General features: G+C 39.4%; 1 protein-coding gene across 1 annotated transcript; it reads left to right on the forward strand.

Annotated features, from left to right (window-relative positions):
• The first annotated feature begins 4228 nt into the window (after positions 1-4228).
• LOC142194088 (solute carrier family 12 member 3-like) lies at positions 4229-23483 on the forward strand. The gene is made up of 27 exons (XM_075263117.1): positions 4229-4301; positions 4422-4885; positions 4993-5133; positions 5224-5299; positions 5782-5877; positions 6847-6986; positions 7107-7217; positions 7318-7429; positions 9936-10066; positions 10167-10251; positions 10344-10498; positions 10956-11063; positions 11591-11714; positions 12511-12612; positions 13174-13329; positions 13425-13524; positions 13618-13729; positions 13933-14055; positions 15348-15454; positions 15613-15695; positions 17791-17850; positions 17947-18051; positions 18239-18350; positions 18465-18551; positions 19519-19636; positions 21440-21507; positions 23342-23483. The coding sequence occupies exons 1-27, from the start codon at positions 4229-4231 to the stop codon at positions 23481-23483; spliced, it is 3291 nt and encodes a 1096-aa protein (XP_075119218.1).
• The last annotated feature ends 2528 nt before the right edge of the window (positions 23484-26011 follow it).

Below are 26011 nucleotides of genomic sequence, written 5' to 3' on the forward strand. Positions count from 1 at the left end.
TTCCTGTGCCACCTTCCCTGCACAGTTATTGGTGCAAAAAAAGCGCCAGGGAAGGTGGGAGGGCATACGAATTTTTACTGCGTTTACTGCGTGGTATTCGATTGTAAATTAATATGTCGAATACCTTAATATTCGATCGAATATCTACTCGAACGAACGGTATTCGCTCATCCCTATTCTTTACATATATATTATTTATTCCCTTTGATATCCAGTTGCAAGTCAAGATGCACTTCTGCACCTAGTCAATGTAAGGCTATGGAGCCCAACATTAAGTAAAAAAGCAAAAGATCTAAGCACACCAAATGGAAATTTAAGAATAAAAGAAAACTTTATTTCATCCATATGTTCATTATTTATAGTGATTTTACATATGCCTTATCCACCAGATCAAGATAAGTATTTGATTGAGGAAGTCTAACTGTTGAGACCCAGAGTAATCCACAGAATATGGTACCAAGTTCCCTATGATGCGCTGGCTCAGCCACCACTGCATTAACTCCAGGTGATCACTGTCAGAAGTGAATGAGCCAAGCATGCACATCACGACCATTCACATGCAGCACTCTTGTTCTGGTGACCCAGTGGGACCCCAGTGATCAGATACATTCGTTATACTGTGGATAGATAATAAATGTAGTGGTCAGATCAGGTTACTGCAAGTCAGTTCCATTTCACTATCCTTAGAAAACACAAGCAATATTTTTATCCCCTTTAAGCTTGAACCTTGCTATATTATCCATAGATAAAATATGCATCTAATATATGTATATTAATAACAAATGTGTATAATGTAATGTCTCTAATAAAGCCCGTTGCCTAATAGTCAAAGACTAAAGTCACCACCATGCTAATGTCACTTACAATGGTTTATACACTAGTGCATCTCAAAATATTAGAATATCATCAAGAAGTTCTGGACTGTTGCTCAGTGGTGTTTTCAGATGAAAGTAAATTTTGCATTTCATTTGGAAGGTCCCAGAGTCTGGAGGAAGAGCGGAGAGGCTGCTGTACACAATCCAAGCTGCTTGAGGTCTAGTGCGAAGTTTCCACAATCAGTGATGGTTTGGGGAGCCATGTCATCTGCTGGTGTAGGTCCACTGTGTTGTGTGCAGCCATCTACCAGGAAATTCTAGAGCACTTCATGCTTCCCTCTGCCGACAAGCTTTTTGGAGATGGAAATTTCAGCTTCCATCACAACTTGGCACCTGTTCACACTGCCAAAAGTACCAAGACCTGGTTTAATAACCAGTATCACTGTGCTTGATTGGCCAGCAAACTCGTCTGACCTTAACCCCATAGAGAATCTATGGGGTATTGTCAAGAGGAAGATGAGAGACCCCAGACCCAACAATGCAGACGAGCTGAAGACTGCTATCATACAACCTGGGCTTCCATAACACCTCTGCAGTGCCACAGGCTGATCACCCCCATGCCACATTGCCACATTGATGTAGCCATTCATCCAAAGGAGCCCCCACCAAGTATTGAGGGCATTTACTGGACATACTTTTCAGTGAGCCAACACTTCTGTGTTAAATAATCCTTTTACTCTTGGTCTTATATAGTATTCTAATTTTTTGAGATAATGACTTTTGGATTTTCCTTGACTGCAAGCCATAACTATCAACATTAACAGAAATAAACACTAGGAAAATTTCACTTTATTTGTAACAACTCAATATAATATATGGTGTTCACTTTTTTAAATTGAATTACTAAAAAAAAAAAAAAAAAAACTTTTTGATGATATTCTAATTTATTGAGATGCTCTAATATGTTCAGGGTATGAACTGAGATACACCGTGTGTACAGTCAGCTGTAAAAGAAGACAGCACACTGAAGAGTAAGATGTTCATATGAGGCCAAATTATCCATAAGAAGTATACATGACATGTGTCCTATATAAGGAAAGTAATGTTATATAACAAAAACACCATAAATTCAATTTTTTAAAATGTTTTGGGTGGCTTTTTCAGAAAAGTTTTACATGTTTTTTGTGAGAAGACAATGTCACACCTAGAACATGCAGCATTTTCAAAAAAAGGTCACTGACTTAAAAAAAGACACCAAAAGCGGAAAGAAGTTTTTCAAAACATTCCAAAAAAAGCTCCTTCCACTTTCACAACGCAACCCCATGTGTCATAAGAGGTAAAGCAAGAAATTCCTAAATATGACATTAAGCCTAGATCATTTCTAAAATTATGCAGAAAAAATGTTTTTATTCAAAGTCCTCATGAAAAGTATGATATTTTTTGAGGAGCCTACAATGATACACAATCCCAGTATCCCATAAACATGAGAATTAACTAAAACAATGAATGCTTGACTTTCTGCTGAACTTTATGCCCAGTATGCAACTTACCTTGAATGAATAATTCAAGTGAATCACTGGTTTTGGAGCAATAGATACACGAGTTATCACTACAAGGGTGGTAATTGATCATGTTATAGAAGACACTGGGGCTACCTATAATAGTGTCCAGTCTGGATTAGCTAAACATGTGTATTGTGCAGTCAAGGTTTGTCTATCTTCTTCATGAGGATGAGAGTAATTGTTCTTAGAAATGTTTGCCACTTCATTACTTATTGTTCAGTTCAGGCACTACAGAAACTCATTTGCATCTCCCTAGGGGTTCTTCAACATGGACACCATGTACTATGTAGATTGGGTCTGCCAAGTGTACCCTGGCCTGGACATCCACGTAAATTAAACTTGCTTCACTTTATTTACAGAGGTGGGAAAAGTAAATGTGTGATGTTGGAGGATGGGATGTGGGATGGTGGCACCATGTCTAACTTCATTAAGGTTAGGGTAAGGGGCAGGGTTATGTAAGGTGTCTTGTATATAAAGTCTTGTATATAAGGCTCTACATTGGATATATTCCTCTGACACTGAAGAGGTACGTCACCTAAACAGGAGCTCCATTTGCTCACCAAAACCTGGAGAAAGGAGATCTTCAGGCTTGAACCTTTCCCTCAGTTTTGGAGATTCTTATTGTTACAGAGAAAGGTTTTCATCTCAAGCAGAAGAAGAACATTGAAGGCTCTTCAGGTAAATCTACATTTATTAGTATATATGAATAATATGTGTATATTAGAAATGCATTAAGCATCACCAGTTCTTGGTTTGCCATAATTTGCCCTGTCTACTTTATTTCTATTAATATTTCAGTTGCCAACCAAAACCACTACAACAAAAAAAGCAGTTGGCACCTTGTGGTTATCATTTTGCATACTATGTGTATATTTGGGATAAATAGTGTTATATGGTCTTATTGACCATATATTTTTTCCAGTCATGGGTTTTTTGATGCACCGTAGTTGTCGTTAATTTGCTCCCATCTGACAACATTTTGTGTTTCTTCAGTATTTTCTATAGGTGCATTGGCAGCTCCAACTTTGTATTGGTTTTGGTTTTTAATCAATATTATATATTTATGTTATTTCTACCATTACTGAATTATTGTTTAGGCTACATGCAGATCTGCATGGCCCAATCTATAATGGGAACAATGGCAGCACTGGATCTTTAGAATGATGGACACCAAGAGATTCCAGCAGATCTCAATGTCTATAATGGGGTCCACTGGGATTCCTAGTGGGCATCCATCATTTTGATGAACAAAAAAATCCTACATTCAAGGCTTTTTTTGCCCACAGTTTTTAATGAATTCTATGTAGCCTCTAACAGAGATGTGAACTTCCACTCTATCCACAATGACCAATATACAATATACATTTATGAAAGTACATGTATATCGAATCTGAAAAAATACATCAATGCTTTCTTTTACACTTTCAGACCTCACCCCATAGCAAAATGAATAAGGGATGCTATACGCAAAATAGCAAGGTCAAGTGACTCTTCCCTGATATATGAAAAGGATTAGACATCTGGAAATTGAGTGTGCCAATTCTTTATTCTCAAGGGAGATTAAGAACACATGCACACTTGACTTTATTGAACATACTTATGTATTGGGCAGTCTAGAGAAATAGCTGTCAGTTGAATGGGCATCACCCTACAGCTATTGTATGGCCACCTTAACTGCAACCTAATGCTGAGATGTGAAACTGGTGGATGTATGATACAAAAACTGTATTCAGTATATAAATATAAATATATTCTTATACTTGTCTTTCAGTTCAGATTTGAGATTTCTAAATAGTGACATTCTGTTTTGCAGATAATATAACGCTCCAGAATATCCTCTTTCTGGAGTTTATGGATTGTCCAAAAAGCAGCCCATTTTCCATTGGCAGATTCACAGTAGAAAGAGCCTCCATGTCACAACGCTGTGGAAGCTGGGCTCCTACCAAAATTTCCCACTCTGAAAATAGGCAATCAAATCACAAAATTGAAAATTTTTTTATTACGCATGACCATGTCCTTGAGAATTGCATTTGCCAAACTCCAGGTTATTCCCCAGAAAGTGATACAAACATGGCCTCCACGAGCACATCTGATAGTATGGAGTTTCTAGAATGTTCATCTAGCAGTGATGACCTCTCCTCTGGATACACCTCCACTACTGATGGGCTAGCATTGGAGGTACCAGAAGAGCGGGTACAGGAAGCTTTAAATCACCTTAACCAGTCAATCGAGTCCCTCAATACTGGACTTCAGATGAATCCATGCTCCACAGAAAACCAGGAACATGAACTGGTGGGGAATTGCAAGGAGACAAACAATTCTTTGTCAGCTGGCATCAACCTAAATCCTGCAAACCTGCCAGTGTGTAGTAAACTGATCGCCCACAAACAAATGGCCTATAATACTCTGGACGCCACACCAAAGCATGAACATTATATTAACTCTGTAGCCCCTGGTAGACTGAAAAGGAGTCGTCCATCCCTTGATGTTCTTCGCAATGCCATAGTGGTAAGCCAGCACATTGGGATTTCATATTCTGTAATATTCTTCCAGTCCTTTTGCCTTTCCTACCCCATCACCACATCAATGGTTAATTTCCTATACGTTTTTCCCAGGAACAGCAAATGGTTCCAGTCAATCTGGATCAAGATGTAGAAATCTGTGACAAAAACGAGCTTGAATTACCAGAAGAGTCTGAAAAGAAAAAGAAGACAAATGGAGAACCTGTTCGGTTTGGATGGATCAAGGGTGTAATGGTAAGGAGAAATCTTTAGAAAACTGCTCTTGTATTGTATATTTCTAAATCAAAACTTGTACCACACTTTTGGTTTATTATCTCTCTATAGATACGGTGCATGTTAAATATCTGGGGAGTCATCTTGTACTTGAGGCTACCATGGATCACCGCACAAGCAGGAATAGGTATGGCTATATATATATATATATATATATATATATATATATATATATATATATATATATATATATATAAATCTATAACTGTTATGAGGGTCATTGCCAGGAAATAAACTCAGCAGACAAGTTACTTACACTATTAATAGTAGATCAGCTTTCATTGATTTATATTCATGTAGATTTTGTAGGCTAAAAGTTCTAAGGATAAAAAAAATATTTGATATCTGGTCAATACAGTTTCTAAGACTGTTATTAACGTACCATGGGAATTTATAGATAAAGGTCATGAGATGTAGCATATAGAAACAGTGTCTGTGAAAGATCCCATTATTTAGTATGGATACTAAAAGCATTTATTATATTTATCATTTATAGTAAATTATATTTCTGGTAATAAACAACTAATAAATTCCTTATTAGAATGAAATATTTAGTATATGTAATATATGTAAGAAAAGGTATAGAAACCGTATTTCCATTTTGTCTAGGTCTCACATGGCTGATCATTTTGTTGTCTGTGCTTGTAACATCTATCACTGGCTTGTCCATTTCGGCCATCTCTACTAATGGCAAAGTTAAATCAGGTACGTCTTGTCACATGGATCACATATATGTGTTTAATGACTGTAATAGACTTCACACTAGATGTGCAGAATTCCAACTTATTTATTGATCACCAGATTGGGGTCAGAGCATTCAAGTAGCAAAATTCAACAACATTGTTAGGTAGATCGCAACCGTTGCATTGCAGTACGGACTGTAGAGTAGTAGTAAAATGTTGCTCTGACTCTTAGTGCTCCAAGAATGGCCAAAAGTCAGTAGGTATTCCAGGCAAAAAAAAACCTAGAACAGCAGTAACAGCAGCTATTAAAGCATGGTTCCACTAAAGAAGAAGTGCGCAAGAAAATGTGTACCATATTTGTGTTGTAAAGTTAGGCTGGGTTCACACTACCACCACTGTCCGCCCTGGGGTTTCCATTGTAAACCCCAGGGAAACTGGACAGGGGACAGCTTGCCAGCAATCAGCTTTAAAACCCATTCATTTGAATGGGTTTTTAAAGGTGACCACCAGTGTCTGTATGCGGCCTCTCCGCGTGGAAACCATTTTTTTGTACAGACATAAAGTCGTACATGCAGATCTTTGTATCCATGCAAAAAAAAAAAGTTTCCAGGTGGAGAGGCCGCATATAGACACCGGTGTTCACCTTTAAAATATACTCAAATGAATAGGTTTTAAAGCTCACCGCCGGCAAGCCGTCCCCTGTCCAGCTTCCCTGGGGTTTACAACGGAAACCCCGGGGCGGACAGCAGCAGTAGTGTGAACCCAGCCTTAGATACTTCTAAAACAAGCCCTTTCTGGTCTTTTTGCACACAGTGTTGAGCCAGTTGTAATTTTCTGCCACACGCTGTTCATAAATATAACTTTTCATGTACATTTCTCATGGAATGTCTGATAGTACATAAAGGGCCTTTCACCTGTCTCATTCATCATGTCATACTATACACATCATTTTTGTGATATTATGTTTAAAGTTTATTTCCTTGGACTACAGGTGGAACATATTTCCTCATCTCTCGAAGCTTGGGCCCTGAATTAGGAGGTTCTATTGGACTTATATTTGCTTTTGCCAATGCAGTTGCAGTTGCAATGCACACTGTAGGGTTTGCAGAGACAGTTCGAGACCTCCTTATAGTAAGTTTAGTTGTATCTTTACCCTATATGGTGTACAAACCAAGCAAACATTAGTAATAAAATATACTGTATATTGATAACATTTGATTCCATAGACGTTGGTGCTATTTTCTCTTTTAGGAATATAATGCTGTGATTGTTGACCCTGTTAATGACATCCGGATCATTGGAGTCATTACTGTGACGGCTCTTCTCCTCATTTCACTAGCCGGAATGGAGTGGGAAGCAAAGGTTTGTGTCTCAGGAAACATTTTATGTTCTGTGCTACTAGCTTTTTAGCTTTATGATAACTTAATAATACACTGATATTTATCTCTATAACTTTTTCCAGGCACAAGTAGTGTTCTTTTTTGTCATTATGGTGTCCTTTGCTAGCTATGCCGTGGGGACAGTTTTACCTCCAAGTGAAGAGAAACAGTCTAAAGGATTCTTCAGTTACCAAGGTGAGAAATTACCTGTAAATAATCTGGTTGGCATAAGTGTATGTTGTATAAGTGTATAAATTGCTAATATTTTAATGGCCTGGTAACACTGGAGTAACCTTTTAGCTTTAGTGGGATTTTTTATGATTTTTATACTCAGGGCCTATCTTTAAGAGATGTCATCAAACCAACTCCCAGTTCCTCCTCCAATCAGGCCCAGCCATGGCAGCCCCATAGTCAGTACATTACCATTCCAGGCCACAGATCACAGAGCTCAGCAATTTCTGATTCAGATGATGACTGGAAATGCCAGGAGTTGGATTTGATGTTGATGACCTATTCTAAGGATAGTAATGGCCTGGAAAAACCCTTTCATTTTCACTGTATATTAGTAACTGCTACTTATTGCAAAATATCTATCATAAATGCACTTCTTAATAAGGTACCATAGGCGTAACTATTGGTGTAGCAACGGTAGCGACTGCCACCTGGCCTGGGACATTAGGGGGCCTAGTGGCAACCACTACTGCACTGAATTTTTTTAAAAAAATTATTTTAATAAGCTGTTACCTGCTGGAATTACTCCAGCAAGTAATGGACCCTATTTACTTACCAATCTGGCTCCTGCTCACGACCGCCGACACTTCCCCTTTTGTGGAGGCGGCTGTAAGCAAGACCCGGGATCGGAAGTGAGGCCTCGGGCCTGTGAACCCCACAAACACTGTCATTATGCTTGATAGGTCTTTTCAGACCCCCAAGTATAATGATCAGAGGCCCAGGGGAGGTGAGGGAACATAAAAAACACTGTTACCACTTGCCGGAGCCCTGGAGAGGTAAGTAACAATGTTTTTATGTTTGTATTGTCCCCTGGGTCTCCGATTATTATACTCTGGGGTCTGAAAAGACTCCAGAGTAAAATAATTGTTCATAGGTGGTCCACAATGGGGCATAGTACTGTGTCCAAGGGCCACTATGGGGAATAATACTGTGTGCAGGGGCCACTATGAGGCATAATACTGTGTGCAGGGGCTACTATGGGGCATGATATTGTGTGCAGGGGCCACTATGGGGAATAATATTGTGTGCAGGAACCACTATGGGGTATAATAATGCATGCGGGAAAGCGGAGGGGGGGTAAGTCGGTCGTGGGGGGGGGGGGGTCCCCATGTCAAAAGTTCGCCACGGGGCTCCGCCATTCCTAGTTACGCCACTGTATAGTAGGTGTAGTGCTTTCAGAGGTAGATTCAATTGCTTAATAAATGCATGTTTAACCCATCAAATCAACGAAATTTAAGTGGGACTATTAACTCTTCAAACCCTAAGATACTTATTCCATATCTTCTACTCATTATTGAAGAAGTTCACACAATCAACTTAAGTTTCTACATACCTCAGTTGCATGAAAACTACATGTTTTTCACCGCTATATAGGGTTAGTCACGTCAGACAAATTACATTCGGACTAGTCGACAGTCTAAAGAAAAAGATTATTCACAGGTAGAGATGACCGAACACTAAAATGTCCGAGGTTCGAAATCCGATTCGAACAGCCGCACACTGTTCGACTATTCGAACGGATTTCAAACCCCATTATAGTCTATGGGGGGAAATGCTCGTTTCAAAACTCGATTAAATGATACTTACCAAGTCCACGAGTGACGGTCGAGCTGGATTCTCCTTGAAGTCTTCTCCCGGCGCAGCGCCCCCGCAGCGTCTTCCGGCTGGAATTCACTCTGCCTAGGCCCGACGCCTGAGCAGAGCCGACTGCGCATGCGAGATGCCTAGGCAGAGTGAATTCCAGCCAGAAGACGCTGTGGGGACGCTGCACGGAGAAGACTTCTAAAGGTAAGAGAAGATCCAGCGTTGATTGGCAGAATGTATAGCATTCTGCCAATCAACGCTGGTTCTGCATCGAACCTTAAACTTCGAACAGCTAGTAGTGTTCGATCGAGTACGAGTATTTCAAATACCATAGTATTCGATCAAACACCTACTCGATTGAACACTACTCGCTCATCTCTATTCACAGGGGAGGTAGGCCACTATCAATTCAGAAAACACATACTAGGCTGGGGCAACACAGTGGCTCAGTGGTTAGCACTGCTGCCTTACAGCACTGGAGTCCTGGGTTCGAATCCTTCCAGGAATGACAACTGCAAGGAGTCTGTATGTCCTCCCCGTGTTTGCGTGGATTTCCTCCCATTCTACAAAGACCTACTGATAGGGGAAAAAAATAGATAAAATTGTGAGCTCTATATGGGGCTCACAATCTACATAAAAAAAAACAACAAAAAAAACTCATACTAGGCTGAGCCAAGTGTGTATCGGGGGATGTCAGGAAGAATAGAGGAGAGTTTTTCTGACAGCTATAAACTAAAAGGCACATCAATGAGATAGAAAGAAGATAAAAACCTAGACAGCTGCTCATTTATTCTGGAAAATGGACTATATGACAATTCCTTATTGATAGTCAATATAACCATAGGTATCAATATGTAATGTAACCTGCAATTTCTTGTACTCGCAGGGTCAATCTTCTTGGAAAATATTGTTCCCAACTGGCGAGGGGAAACTGGATCTTTCTTTGGAATGTTTTCCATTTTCTTTCCATCTGCTACTGGCATTCTCGCTGGTGCAAACATCTCAGGCGACCTTAAGGTAAAGTGTTCTGATTTTGTATTCTTATTAACGCTAAACTATTCTAGCTAACTAAATCTGCTTACAATTTAATGTTCCTAATACATGCTTGATATTTCAGGACCCAGCAGTGGCCATACCCAAAGGAACATTGATGGCTATCTTCTGGACTACATTGTCATACCTTGCTCTTTCAGCTACTATAGGTGAGTTCTATTCTTTCTTAAAGCAAAAATACCTGTACTGTACTGTACAATGTTTGTCCATTCTCAAGATGTTTCCTTTTCTATCTATACAGGTTCCTGTGTGCTCCGTGATGCCTCTGGCATTGTAAATGACACAATACCGCTAAATGAGACAGAGTGTGAAGGACTCGGCTGTCAGTTTGGCTGGGATTTTAGTGAATGTCAACAAAATGAAACCTGCTACTATGGCCTAGCAAACCATTACCAGGTGAGAAGATGTGATGAATATGTTAAAGAGGACCTTTTACCACCTCCACCAATTCTAGTTAATAGGTCAATAGGTATCACTCTACGGATTCCAGCGCAGTTAGTTTTTGAAGTACTGTTTAATCTCTGTAGTGTCAGAAAGGCAGTATCAGGTAGGGGGCCTCATTCAGATCTTCAATCATAGGTGGATAATGTCAGAGGTCAGAATCACACCCCCTGCCTGACACTGCCCTCTGACAATACAGAGCCTTAATAGCTTATTAGGTCCCAAAACCACCATTGATTGCTCAGGAAGAGTGGGGGCTAGAGAAAAATTCCAACTGTGCCAGAGCAGCACCTATTATATAGAGTGCTGGACTTGTTGGAGGTGGTGAATGGTCATCTTTAAGGAGTTGCCATGTTTTCATATACAATTTATTTTTGTAACGTGGTATTAAAGTCCTGTCTTTTCTATGTAGGCAATGAGCATGGTATCTGCATTTAGCCCCCTCATCACAGCCGGAATCTTTGCAGCTACTCTGTCCTCTGCTCTGGCCTGCCTGGTGTCGGCTCCCAAGGTTTTCCAGGTATGACAATTGATTTGTAAGACATTTTATTCATTATGTGCCTTCTAGAACATGAACCATAAGATATGACACTGTATGTGTTTTTACTTTAAAACTAGTATCTATGGCTTTGGGGGGGTGTAAACATGGTACATTACGGTACTGACACACGCAACATGCTATATGCAGTGAAACCTCTGTAAAATAGAGGGCCACCCCTTATCCAGATGAGATTTCTTTTTGGCAGATTCACCATATATTATGCACACTAGCTATCTCTGAGAGGACAACTTTGCAGTAGACCCCATAAAAGAGCAAATTTCTATGCAATTTTGGGTGGACATCCCAGAGATCTCACTCTAGTATATATGCATGTATTTTATATGTACAGTTTGAGTCATTTTTTTTTTCAACTGTAATTTTTATTAAATTTTTAAACAAGTTTTTAAACATGTATAACAGTAAAAACAAAGAGTTTGTGTTATTTTAATGTCCCAATGATGCACTGATGATCTTCTTGCTTTTAACCCATGAATACATCTTTGCAGTGCCTGTGTAAGGATAACTTATATCCCATTATTGGATTCTTTGGAAAGGGTTATGGGAAGAACAATGAGCCTATCCGTGGCTACCTACTGGCTTTCATTATTGCCATTGCATTCATCCTTATTGGTAAGTCCTGGGATGTATAATACCATGATCAGTTACAAGGTGATTTAACACATGTCATCCTAAGTAATGCAAAGAAGCCATAAAAATGATTTTAATCACAATATTTCAGAATATGTAGACCGTATCAGGGAAAGAGTTTCCAAAACCAAATCCAATTGCGCACTCTCTCAGAAGGACAGAAGTCCGTTAGGCAGAAGTAGAAGCAAAAGTGTATTTTATTGGTATAAGAACACGTTTCAAGGTATCGGTACTAGCGCAGAGGCACCACCCCTTCTTCAGATCTTTAACCTTTTGTTTGTTCGGCATTATCTTATATCAATAAAATACACTTTTGCTACTACTTCTGCCTCACGGACTCCTGTCTTTCCAAGAGAGCGCGCAACCGATTTTGGTTTTGGGAAACTCTTTCCTTAATACATTCTACATGTTTGGTCGACCTGGAGTCATAAACCGGTAGACGCAGCTCATTCCACTCGGCCTCAGTACACCAACACGCCATAAAGCGTGCAAGTCACCACTACTGAATCACTGTCAAACGGAACATCTACCAAGGAGGTTCCTTTGAAGCGCGGCCATTCTTGGCTACTACTACCACGAATATTTCAGAATAAATATGTTACATGACTGAACTGAGGTGTAACTGGCAGAATATTAAATACCACATAGCAAATCTCAGAAAAAAATGTTTTATTGTGGCAGATTCATAGCAAGGCGTTATTTCTGTTCAGTAAATGATTTGTTACTGATATTATGAGGTGAGAGTACCACCTACCATTTACCTCTTGTCTCTCCACAGCTGAGTTAAACACAATTGCCCCTATTATTTCCAATTTCTTCTTGTGCTCCTATGCCCTCATAAACTTTAGCTGCTTCCATGCATCTATCACTAATTCCCCAGGTAAGTTTTATTTCAGATCTTTCTTTATTTTTTTTCTACCTTAGGGTGAATTCACACTGAGTAAATGCTAGCTTATTCTGAACGTAAAACACGTTCAGAATAAGCGGTGTCTAAAGCAGCTCCATTCATTTCTATGGGAGCGGGGATACGAGCGCTCCCCATAGAAATGAATGGGCTGCTTCTTTCACTCCGTGCAGTCCCATTGAAGTGAATGGGGAGTGCCGGCGTATACGGCAAGCTCTGCTCATGCCGGAGCGTACACGCCGGCACTCCCCATTCACTTCAATGGGACTGCACAGAGTGAAAGAAGCAGCCCATTCATTTCTATGGGGAGCGCTCGTATCCCCGCTCCCATAGAAATGAATGGAGCTGCTTTAGACGCCGCTTATTCTGAACGTGTTTTACGTTCAGAATAAGCTAGCGTTTACTCAGTGTGAATGCACCCTTAATGTAATTGTTTAATATTACTTCCCTAAGTGTATATATATATATATATATATATATATATATATATATAGTTTGTCTCTTATTACTCTTTTCTCTGTCTCTAATATTTTATAGGATGGCGGCCGTCATTCCGATTTTACAACAAGTGGACCTCCCTCTTTGGTGCTTTAGTGTCAGTGGTTATTATGTTTCTGCTGACATGGTGGGCAGCCATCATTGCTGTAGCAATCGTCATCATACTTCTAGGTTATGTCACCTATAAAAAGCCAGGTGAGTATATGAACCCTTAGGTAAGAGGAATCCGATATGTTACAAATAAAATATCAGTATTAATAGTAATAATTATGTTTTCCTCTGTACATTAGATGTGAACTGGGGATCCTCTGTGCAGGCTGGAGCTTACAACATGGCGCTAACCTATAGTGTGAGCCTGACTGGAGTACAAGAACATGTCAAGAACTTTAGGTATTATTGTTAATAAATGCTGAATAACCAGGCATAGTATATATACTGTATATATATCTATATGTATTAACTTCTACTGTTTAATATACTCAGGCCGCAGTGTCTTGTTCTGACCGGACCTCCCAACTACCGCCCTGCATTGGTAGACTTTGCCAGTTCTATAACTAAAAATACAAGCTTGATGATCTGTGGAAATGTTGTAATTGTGAGTATTAAATACTGTAACTTTTTAGAATTAAGGTGCATGTAATTGCATTGCACCTATATAGTATAGATAGATATGGTAACTTGATGTGGAGTTGAGGCTATAAGACCTTAAATGTTGTGTTTAATTACGTGAATATAAAGGGTTAAAGAAAGGAGAAAATACTGTAAGGAAGATTTGCATTTTAAATTTTTTATTAACAGGACTCAGACAAGGTACCAGAGACAGAGGGACATCTGCGGTGGTTGAACACTAGGAAGGTGCGATCATTCTATAGTGTGATTCAGGAAAGGACATTACAAGCTGGAGCAAAAAGTTTAATGCAGGTACAGAGAGTTCATCACTTTTATTAACATTACCAATAAACTTAGCGGCAATATATTCCACAGTAGTTTATAACAGAACTTTATTTCTTTGTCAACACCTAATGAGTTGCCTATGACTAGTGTGCAATTGTTGAATGCCAAGTTTGCTCACTAGGGGAACTGCTTCTATGTAAGGCCGGGGGCCCTCGTGGCGTAAAATGCCACGGTTTGGTTGTGGCGTTTTGCAGACTGTGCAAACTGGATGATATTCTAGTGAACACATTGCAGAAAAATCCATGCAGCAGAAACACTACGATTTCCAAAAGCCTTGCATTTTTGGAAATCATAGCATGTCCATTATACCTACGGAAACACCAGCGGTTTCTCTAAAGGTATAATTGAAGCAGAAAGTCCACAGAGGAAAACTCTGCGGACTTTCTGTGAAAAGTGCTGCAGAAAAAATGTAATGTGTTTCCACCTCAGTTTTTCCCGCAGCACCTTTTCGCTGCGACCCGTTACATGAGGCCTTAGCCTAAAGGAGTTTATTATATCACAGTAAGGGTCAGTTCACACGTGAAAACCGCCTAGCTTATTTGTGCGAGGTAAAAAACCTCGAGGAGTTTTTTTGACGCTGTTTTTTGCATTCCACGCGGTTTTTGACGAGGTTTTTGACGCGGTTTTCGCTAGCGGTTTTCGCTAGGGTTTTTTTTTCCTATATGTGCTATAGAAACTGCAGGCGAAAACCGCGCGGTTTTTTGCAAAAAAACGCGCGGTTTTGTGTGCAAAAAACCGCGCGTTTTTTTACTACGCGGTTTTCGCCTCCCATTCACTTCTATGCAATTCTTCAGGCGTTTTCCGCCTGAAGAAAGGTCATGTCCCTTCTTCAGGCGGAAAACGCTAGGAGGAAAAAAAAAGCTAGTGGTCTACATAGACCACCATGTTAAAGGAGAGGTTTTTGAAGCGAATTCCGCTGTCAAAAACCTCCCCTTTGCCCACGTGTGAACTAGCCCTAAGGAAGCTATGCTATTCAGCCAGGTACAGTTCAGATAACTGCAACTCAGCCCCACTCAATTATTTGGGAATCAGTTGCAGCACTTGCATGTGCTGGTCCAGGAAATACTCTGTGTCACGGTTGCGTTTCCCTGTACCAACCTTACTGTATCAGTGATATATGATGCTGTAAATTGAAGGCCTTTAGTCCTTAGAATAAAGTCGCAGTCTCTTAATAATATATACTGTTACTAAATGCTTGTGAAAACATATGTGTATTCTTTATACAGCACAGCAAACCTTCACATGTTCTGTCCATGCAGGTCTCCGGTCTTGGCCGTTTAAAGCCAAACACTGTGGTGCTGGGTTATAAGAATAATTGGCAACAGGTTCCAGGGCAATGCTTAGAAGAATATGTCGAGATAATTAAGTAAGTGGAGTCTAGACCTGAAGACAATTGTTTCACATGCAATGTATCCTGTCCATCTCTGAATTATTCATTTATGTGTGTTTTTTTATCATTTTTCTATTTATTATTTTTCTGTATTGCAATTGTAGCAAGCGATTAATCTTTGCTCTTTTTCTCAGCGACTCCTTTGACCATCAGTTTGGTGTGTGCATTCTACGCATAAAGGATAGCCTTGATGTGTCACAGAAGATGCAGGGGCAATGTAAGTAGGAAGGGATGGAGTATACTACATGTTAGTAAACTAAATGTTTTGACTAGTCTATGGGTGTTCAATGTTATTACATGAAAAACATGTTAAATATACTATAGCAGTGATGGTGAAACTTTTAGAGACTGAGTGCATCCCAAAACCCACTAAATCATTGCAAAGTGCCAACATGGTAATTTAACCTTAATACTGTGCGGATCCACAATTGTGGATAGTTACAGACCCACAAATTACATTTGTGTGAATGGGGCTTTACATAGCTTGTACTGAAAGATAAAGGTCTCTGCATTTGCTAATTTTGAACAATTAATGTTCACTATTTATGTTGCACAGGATCTTTTTTATAGGTACCGTGCAATGTTATTAGTCTGCAGTAATATCACGTCTGCTATAAAACAGATATTGTGTTATAAATAGTGAGGGGCCTCTGCACAGTACAATCTGCCCCAGAGTTGCCCTCGGACAGTGTTATATGCTCCACAGTGGCCCCCAGACAGTATTATATGCTCCACAGTGGCCTCCACACAGTATTATATGCTCCATTTTGGGCCCTCAGACAGTATTATATGCTCCACTTTGGGCCCCCACACACACACACACACACAGTATCAGATTACCCGTTAGTGAGCGATCTAGGCGACAGATGCCATGTGTGCCATAGGTTCGCCATCACGGTACTATAGTAAGGAAGTAGTTAAAAGTTCTATAATATTTGCAGTGCTGAAGCTAAAATCACAACTCCAGCTTATGCCCATATCAATTAGCTGACACCTCAGTTGGATACCATATATCTTGAAATGCACCATGCAAGCTTCCAAAACAGGGTTATCTGGCATTAAAAAAAAAACTGGGAAAGGAAATAACTGCTACAACAATGTTGGGGTACAGGGAGAGGCGCTCACCATGATTGAACAGCACAGGAGGCGCGGCTGCTGTGGAGCATATAATACTGTGGGGGGGGACATACTGGTGAGAATATAATACCGTGTGGGGGGGCATACTGTGGAGCATATAATACTTTTTGTGTGGGGCCTACTGTGGAGCATATAATGCAGTGGGGGGTGTACTGTGGCGCATATAATACTGTGTTGGGGGACATACTGTGACACATATAATACTGTGGGGGGGCTACTGTAATGCATATAATGCTGTGTGGTGGTAGCCTTCTGTGGAGCATACAATACTGTGTGTGTGCCTACTGTGGAGCATATAATATTGTGTGGGGACCTACTGTGGAGCATAAAATACTGTGGGGGGCTACTGTGACGCATATAATACTATGTAGTGGGGAATACTGTGGAGCATATAATATTGAGTGGAGTGCCTACTGTGGCGCATATAATACTGTGTGGGGGCCACTGTGGAGCATATAATACTGTCTGGGGGTCACTGTGGGGCAGATTGTACTGTGTAGAGGCCCTTCACTATTTATATCACACAGTATCTGTTTTATAGCAGCCGTGATATTAGTGCAAGCTCTAATAACATTGCACGGTCACTATAAAACAAATTCTGTGCGATGTAAATAGTGAACATTAATTGTTCAAAAATACCAAATGCAGAGACCTTTACATTTCAGTACAAAGTTGTTTGTATTATTGAAAGCTTGTAAAACTCTATTCACACAAGTATAATTTGTGGGTCCATAACTATCTGCAATTGAAGATCCCCACAGTGTTAAGGTTAAATTGCCATGTTGGCACTTTCCGATAATTTAAAGCATCGTCATAACTGTCCTAGCCCTACATGTACTGGCTTTCTAAGTTCATAATGGTGGTTGATTCACTAGTGTGCAGATGAAATGGCATATACAGTCCTTTTTTATATCTTCTTATAATAAAACTTTTCTCTGAAAACACTCAATGCAGCATATTGTATTCAAGATGTTTCAACGTTTTAGATTATGTGAAAAAAAGTAATTTAGATGTTACAAAATCTCTAAAATGTGATCCTATGTCTTTTGAGGTGTAAAGCTAGGTTGGCAAGTAATTGCCTTTGCAAGTAAATTCCATATTTGAGAATTAATAAAATGTCTAAGCCTCTAGTATCACAATTCACAAATGCTGATGAATGGATTTAATGCTTTCAGATAACCTAGCATTCCAGGATTCTGATGATGAGGTGATATCAGACAAAGAAAAAGAAAACGGTAAAGCTTTCTAGTCCACTATGGGACTTAATTTTGACTACTATATTGTGATGAAAACTCTCAATACTTAATATTTTGTACAATCCTTGTTTCCAGAGTCCCCGACCATAATGCCAGAGATTATGAATCAAACACACACTGAATTTCAGAGCCGTCAGGGCAAGAAAAGCATCCACATTTATTGGCTCTACGATGATGGGGGTGAGTACAATTCTAATATATATATATATATATATATATATATATATATATATATATATATATATGTATATATATATATATATATATATATATATATATATATATATATATATATTATAAACAAATCAAAAAAGTACATATTAATCAAAAACTCTTTGTTGTTTTATTTTCTTTTATTATTCTTAAGGTCTCACCCTGCTCATCCCTTACCTGCTGACTCGGAGGAAACGTTGGAGCCATTGTAAAGTCCGGGTATACATCAAAGGAACACAAGAGAATGCAGAAGAAGAAAGAAAAGAGTATGTTATTAATGGCATGCTATGTGACTGAGAAAGAGAACGTTGGTGGTCTAGTGGAGGACAGAAGGCGAACATTGATATTATACTTATTCCTTACTCACTTCCCCCTTACAGAATGAGGTCACTGCTAGAAAAATTCAGGCTGGGGTTCCAAGATGTTGAAGTACTCACAGACATAGATCAGAAGCCTCACCGTAAAAAGTAAGTACATGGGATTTTTTTTTTTTTTATAATTAAACAGACTGATTTCTTAAAATCTCATGCTAGGTTCAAACAAGAGTTGGGGTGGCCATTGTTGTGGTCCATTGGAAGACCAGAACAACAGACAAAGGGACTGCTAAAATAGCAGACACCAATAGACCCCACTGATTATAATGTGGTCTTTCAGGCGTCTTTTTAAGTGAAAGTGGATAGAAAAATGTCTTGCTTGCAGGTATTTTTTGTCCGCCAATAGACACACATTGTGACGGAGTCTCTGAACAGAGACTCTGGTGCAAAAGTGAAGTCAACCTTAGAGTAGTATTTTGGCATTTATATGGTAAATCAATATAAATATGGGGCCACATGGTGGCTCAGTGGTTAGCACTGCAGCCTTGCAGTGCTGGAGTCCTGGTGTTCAAATCCCGCCAAGGGCATAAAACCATCTGCAAGGAGTTTGTATGTTCTCCCCATGTTTGCATGGATTTCCATCCCATATTCCAAAAAAGACATACTGATAGGGAAAAATGTACATTGTGAGCTCTATGTGGGGCTCACAATCTACATTAAAAAAAAGAAAAAAAAAAAAAAAAAATCAATATAAATATAATGGTTTATGTCTAATCTTTCATCTCTGTAAACCTAAGAACAGTGACATAGCCAAAAGAAGTAAACACCAAAATCACAAAACAATAACATTTTTTAGTAAGAAAGACAAAAAATCTATAGAAAACATGACAATGCTAACAAAATTTGAGTGTGTACTTCTTTAGGTTGAGCCAGTGTTCTTCGATTTAGTCATATATTATAAGCACAACTAGCTGCACCTTATATACAGTATTATGTGTGATGCTCATCCTACGTTCATTCTAATCCTTCCCATTAGACATGGCAAAGTCGTGTTAATGTGTGTTTAACCAAGAAATTCTCTTACCAGGCTTTTGCTTCTTAATCTTCTTTGTTTATATAGTATGCGGTTGTTTGATGACCTCATTGCTCCATATATAATCGAAGACCAAACTGGAAATGAAGTGGATTTCCCTCCATGGACTATTAGTGAAATGGACCTTCAAAACCATAAAGCTAAGGTATGTAACTATGTGCAGTAACTACCGGTAGTAGACACATAGATATACATCGGTGTATCAATATGACTGAGAATTGCATCTTGAAACCATAGGTTGTACTTTCAACCAAACATACTGATAGATCAGATAAGTTACCGTAGCTTGTGCAGTTGTTGGTATATTTAAAGGGGCTCTATCATTGGAAAAAGTCACTTTTAACTAATCACAATTTAGAAAGGCTATTTCACACCTACCTTTTGTATGTAAATTGTCTCAGTAGATATTGAATGAAATTGTTTTTAATTCATATGCTAATTAGCTTCTCTGTGCACCCCGGAAGTCTCTTTGTGCACTGTCTTCTATATATACAGCACAGGCTGCTGCTGACTCCTCCTCCCTGCCTTCATACACAGGACACAGTGTATGTGGTCTCGTTTTATTGAGAAAGTACTGTATATAACAAAATGTCAAACAGAATAAGAACAAAAAAAACATGCTGCAGAGTCCATATTAGTAATTGAAGGCTTGCGAAAATAATCCAGTAGAAAGTCCAAATCCAATCTACATTCGGTGTGTTACAGGTGAACGTACCTGGGATTTTATATTCCCTGTTAGAATTTGGTATTTTTATCTTGTCAGTAAAAAGGTGCAAAACCTGCCCTCACATACTGACCACCGACAAGATAAAAATACCAAATTCTAACAGGGAATATAAAATCCCAGGTACGTTCACCTGTAACACACCTAATGTAGTGTATTTAATAATGTGCACCAAATGTTCCACTGAAAATCTGTATGTTGGAGAGACTGGTCAGAAGCTTAGAATGCGGATGAACTCACATCGTCATACAATTAGAGAACTTTGAATGGACCTTACCATATCAAAACCTTTCTGCAATGAAGATCATAATATCATCAGTGACATGAAAATTTTGGTTTTAAGAGGGAATTTTAAATCAAGGAAAGAGAGACATATTTATGAATACAAGTGCATGACCCTGCTTCAAATATTGCAAGAAGGGATGAATCTGTCACATGGGTTCATGGCATCCTACAGAAATCACTGAACTGAGACAGCCATAAAGGCACTCTCTGAACTGATAAGAACATTGCAAACTGATGAATTGTTTATTTGTATGTACCAATAACCTTCTTCCACCCTCCCTCCTAGAATTCTATTCCTATGTGTCTCTCTTGTACATAAATATTAGAGATGAGCGAGTACTGTTTGGATCAGCCAATCCGAACAGCACGCACGCATTGAAATGAATGGAAGCACCTGGTACTTCCGCTTTGACACCGGCCGGCCGCTTAACCCCCCCGCATGCCGGCTACGTCCATTCATTTCAATGCATGCGTGCTGTTTGGATCGGCTGATCCGAACAGTACTCGCTCATCTCTAATAAATATGCATCCTTCAGAATTTTTTTTTATAGATATACCTGAAGAAGAAGCCCAGAGCTTCAAAACGTTGTAATCTGTCATCATTATTAGTTAGCCAATAAACAAGGTATCAACTACTGAAGACTCAAGTTTTTTGTTTTTTATATTTCTTGTTAATAATAGAAGTTTTGCCTCTTATCCAGCAACAGCCCCATCATGGGTTGATCATGATATTGCAGCTAGTACCAGAAATAGTTAATGGACAAGAGTGGCACTTAAGGGAAACAAATAGCCAACATATGAGGATCTTTGTCAACTTTAGATTATTCATATATTCCTGTACCCATTAACACTTTTAGAAAATAAAACTGACAATTCTCTAAATTATAGAAAACTGTGTATACTTCAGAAAGTTTAATAATAAAAATTTTGTTTTCTTAGACGGAACGATATGTCAGGATAAATGAGATTCTTCATCAAAAATCCCGGGATGCTGCTCTTATTGTAATGTAAGTAATAAACTACCAATTTCTGGTTATTACCTACTGTACTACATTTAACAAATGTAAAGATTGAGAGTCCTCAGTAGTTTGATACCTTTTTAATGGCTAACAAAAAATGATGACATATTGCGAGCTTTCGGAACTGCTATAAGGTTCCTTCATCAGGGTGGAACCTTATAGCAGTTTCGAAAGCTTGTAATATGTCATCATTTTTTGTTAGCCATTAAAAAGGTATCAAACTACTGAGGACTCTCAATCTTTACATTTCATATCCACTGGCTAATACGGTACAAAGATGAATTTTTCTCATACATTTAACAAGTAAAAGTCAGTGTGGGTTCATGCATAGTACATGTGATCCTGTCAGCTTTGAAAGTAGAAGAATGGTGCAGAATGTTGCAGAAATATATCACATATACATCCCCTTACAACTGTTTGCTAATTGAGGTTGAACTTTAAAAAAAAAAAAAAAAAAAAAGAATTAAATTAAATTTATTTTATACCCTTCATGAATCAAACTGTATCCATATAAAATATTTTGGGTGAGAAAAGTAGAAAAATGCTGAAAATTAATCAATATGTCCTTAAAAGGTATTCCCATGAACATAGTCATATCTATATTTGTAGATAATTAAAAGTTAAACATTTTTGCAAATATAAGTAGTTAAAAATTTTACAGAGTTTTAAAGATTTCCTCTAACCATCTTAGTAGTGACAGTCTGTTCTCTTGATCGGTTGCCAATGGTTACGACCACTAATGCAGAAACTTTCTATGGTCTGGGATTTGTCAGAAACCCAGCCATGACTTTCTTATTGTATCCGGGTTATCAGGCAGGGACACTACATGTATCAGAAGATATCCCGGCCACAATAAGGACATCATGGCTGATTTTTTTACCTTAGAATGTTCCTGCATTCATGGTCGTATCCACTGGCAACCGATCAAAACAACAGACTGTGACCACAAGATATTTAGAGAAAATCTTTAAAACTCTACAAAATGTTTAATTACTGATATTTTCAAAAATGTTTACCTTTTAATTATCTACAAATTTAAAAATAGTTATGTACATGGGAATACCCCTTTAAAAGGTATAAGAGATTGCAAATGTGTTTGTTATACAAAAGCAGCACATGTCTGTGGGCTGAGCTGTAATACTAGGCACAGCTCATGGACAAGAATGGTGTAGTCACCCTTGGTTCTCATCTGCATTTGGTAATCCGTTCGGGGAGTCCGCATGGGCACCCCCTAACAGACTACCGAATGCATTTGCAAGTGGTGTGCAGTATAAGCACATGGACCCCATAGACTATAATGGGGTCCGTGTGCTTGCCGTGCGCTGCCCGTACGAATCATGCCGACAGGAAAGTAGATTGTGAAGTACTTTCCTGTCCACATGTTCCCTGCGGAGATCTCGCGGCAAGCACACGGACCCCATTATAGTCTATGGGGTTTGTGTGCTTTCACTGCACACTGCTTGCAAATGCGTTCGGTAGTCCGTTCGGGGAAGTCCTCATGCAGACTCCCCCAGATGGTATACCAACGCAGATGTGAACGAGGCCTTACTAGAAGAAGTAGACCCTTCTTTCTAATCTCATACAGCCCCTTTAAAGCTACACTACAAAAAAAACTATGTTTTTTTTTTTTTTCCAGCATCTCTAACTCACTATGCACGTCTATGAATGCCCTCATAGACTATACTATCTAACTTTTCATATATTTTATTTATCTACCATTGTTTATATTTGTAGACATAACAATAACACATTTAACATTTTTATGATGTGTTAGTTATTAGCCAGCTGCAAATACTATACCTCTCTCTTATTCATATTGCAGAAGCCTCCCTATTGCCATCAAATCAGCCTGTCCCAGTTCCCTCTACATGGCCTGGCTTGAAAGCTTGTCTCGAGACATCATTCCACCAATTGTCTTCATCCGTGGTAATCAGCAGGACTCTCTCACAATATACTGCCAATGAGACTGGAAAAAAATCAAAAGAAAGTTATGATGAAAATTGTGCTTTTATTTCCTAAAGTGTATTGTTAGCCTAGCTGAGATTTGCTGCATGTTTTTTAAAATCCTGTTCCATCCATAGCAATAGACTACAAACTGTCCCTTAGTGACCACAGCCTGTTACTAAAGAAACTTAGGAGTTACGTTAGTGCCACCTATGGAACAGTGAATATGTATATATTAGAAAATGTGTGATAACAACACCCGAGTATAAAGACTGCCATTATAACTGACAAAAAAACTTTTAGTTGTCAATACTGATGGTATTTGCAGCTCACATGATGTCAAAGTTTTAAGTTTCACATAATTTTTTCTTGTTTGTGATAAAAGTCCATTGTCCGTGTTTGGTGCCTGAGGTTTATATTTAACAAAAATAGAGCATGCTCTATTTTTTCACAGAACTGATTATTGGGACAATTTTCAGGGACCAAATTCATCCATTAAGGTAAATGAGTCAATGACACAATGGGTCCCACCCAAAATCTGCACTCACACGACCAAGTCTCAGCTCGGTCATGTGAATATAACCTTACTATACATATTTTGTGATGTACTGCCAGTGTTCTGTCATTTATGTAAACCTGTACAATATTCTGTAAATAAAAGTTGTCTTGTAATTATTATATTAGGTATTTTTTTTTCCATTACAACACTTTTTAAAGAATAGATTCCCACCTGTTATCATGGGTGTTGGAAACGAGTGGGAGGTCTTTAAAAAAAAGCCATATACACTTCTACATATTATTTCTAGTAGGTCTCTAGCCAAAAATGGAGAGAAACAATATATTTAGGGTTGGTTCACAATAGCGTATGTATTCCGTCTGGGGAGAGTCCAGATGGAGACCCCCCGGACGGAATACAAACACAATTGCAAATGCTGTGCTATCAAAGCGCACGGACCCCATAGACCAGACCTGGGCAAAGTCCGACCCCCGGGCCGTATCCGTCCCCTACGGCTCGCACAGCGTGTCTAGGGAGGCGTGTCTTAGTGCCGGCAGGAAGATGAAGACATGTGGAGAGTGTCATAAGGTACTGAGATGTAAGGTGAGATGCAGGGGGGAGAGAGAGTGTGTTTATGTGTCTGTCTGTGTGTTGTTATACTAGGGCAGAGATGGAAGGGGAATGTTATACTAGGGCAGAGATGGCAGGGGAATGTTATACTAGGGCAGAGATGGCAGATGGAAGGGGGGGACATGAAATGGGGCAAATAAAGGAGGATATGAAACTGAGGGAGAAATGGAGGGGGGGGGAACGACATGAAACTGGGGGGACATTAAACCGTGGATGTAGCTGTAGGGGGACCTGTCTGCCTCTAGTTGCCCCCAGTTTCATGTCCCACTCCAGCTGTCAATTTATTGCCCCCCTCAAACTACCCCCACTGTTTAATGTCCCCCTCCAGCTGCTCCAGTTTTGTGTCCCCTCTAGTTTCCCCCAGTTTATACTGGGGCACCAGGAGAGGGACCTAATACTGTGGGGCAGTTGGATGGGAACATTATAGTGTGGGGACATATAATGTACGGGTAACTATAGGAGGATAATACTTTGTGGGGGAACTTGGAAAGATGATTGGGAATGGGCAGAGTCAACATAGAAGTGGGTGGAGCTAAATTTGCCATGGCGCGGCCCTCTAGCATAGTTTCAATTTCTTATGCGGCCCCATGGGAAAATTAATTGCCCACCCATGCCATAGACTATAATATGGTCCGTGTGCTTTCCGCGCACACCTTGTGCTGGCATCTATCCTAGTAGGTTAAAGGACCTTTGTCATGACGTCATCAAAGGTCCTTTAACATACTAAGATCGAATCAAAGTATTGTGTGGGCAGAGCTATCCAGATTGTACAGGTCAGTGTACAATGGGGGGAATGGGTTACAGGCTGCCTGTGAGCAAGAGGGGGAATGGATGTGCAGGCTGTGTGTGAGAAAGTCTGCACCGCATTTCCCCCTCTCTCATACACAGCCTGCACCCCCGTTTCCCCCTATATGAGCAAGAAGAGGGAATGGGTGGTGCAGTCTGTGTTATGCCACTGGTTGTAATTCTTTAATCACTAAGATTATGAATTTCAATTGGTGTAATCAGAAATTTAGCAACAAAAAAGAGGAGGGAGGCTATACATATACGTGTGTGAGAAGGCGACAGGCAGAGTGCTAGAGTCCCAGTATATCTCCCCCAGATTCCTGACATATGTGTAGTCCAGGGTGGATCTTGGATAAGCTGAAGCCCAGGTGTGGGTCATAGATTCGGTACTGGGCCATAAAAGGCTGCAGAGCCAACACTTCAGGACAGATCCTGGGAAGAGAGGAAGTGGCTGTTTCTGTTCTGACACTGACAGCCTTGCATCATGGTACAGTGTTGTTTTATGGTTGATTGGTATTAAGCCACACGTACAGTTAGTTTGTTCTGTTTAGTTAGCTCTCAGACAAGCAGGTTTTTGTTTTGCCTGAAGATAAGTCTGTATTTTATTTTGCTTATCCTGTGCCTGATGTAAAGGTT

Source organism: Leptodactylus fuscus, chromosome 1, assembly GCF_031893055.1.
Source record: "Leptodactylus fuscus isolate aLepFus1 chromosome 1, aLepFus1.hap2, whole genome shotgun sequence".
In the NCBI taxonomy this organism is placed as follows: domain Eukaryota; kingdom Metazoa; phylum Chordata; class Amphibia; order Anura; family Leptodactylidae; genus Leptodactylus; species Leptodactylus fuscus.

Coding starts and splice junctions, on each gene's coding strand:
- LOC142194088 (XM_075263117.1), top strand. CDS start 4,229: ATGGATTGTCCAAAAAGCAGCCCATTTTCCATTGGCAGATTCACAGTA. Junction 5,300..5,781: donor CACCGCACAAGCAGGAATAG/GTATGGCTATAT, acceptor CATTTTGTCTAG/GTCTCACATGGCTGATCATT. Junction 13,330..13,424: donor TGTCACCTATAAAAAGCCAG/GTGAGTATATGA, acceptor TCTGTACATTAG/ATGTGAACTGGGGATCCTCT.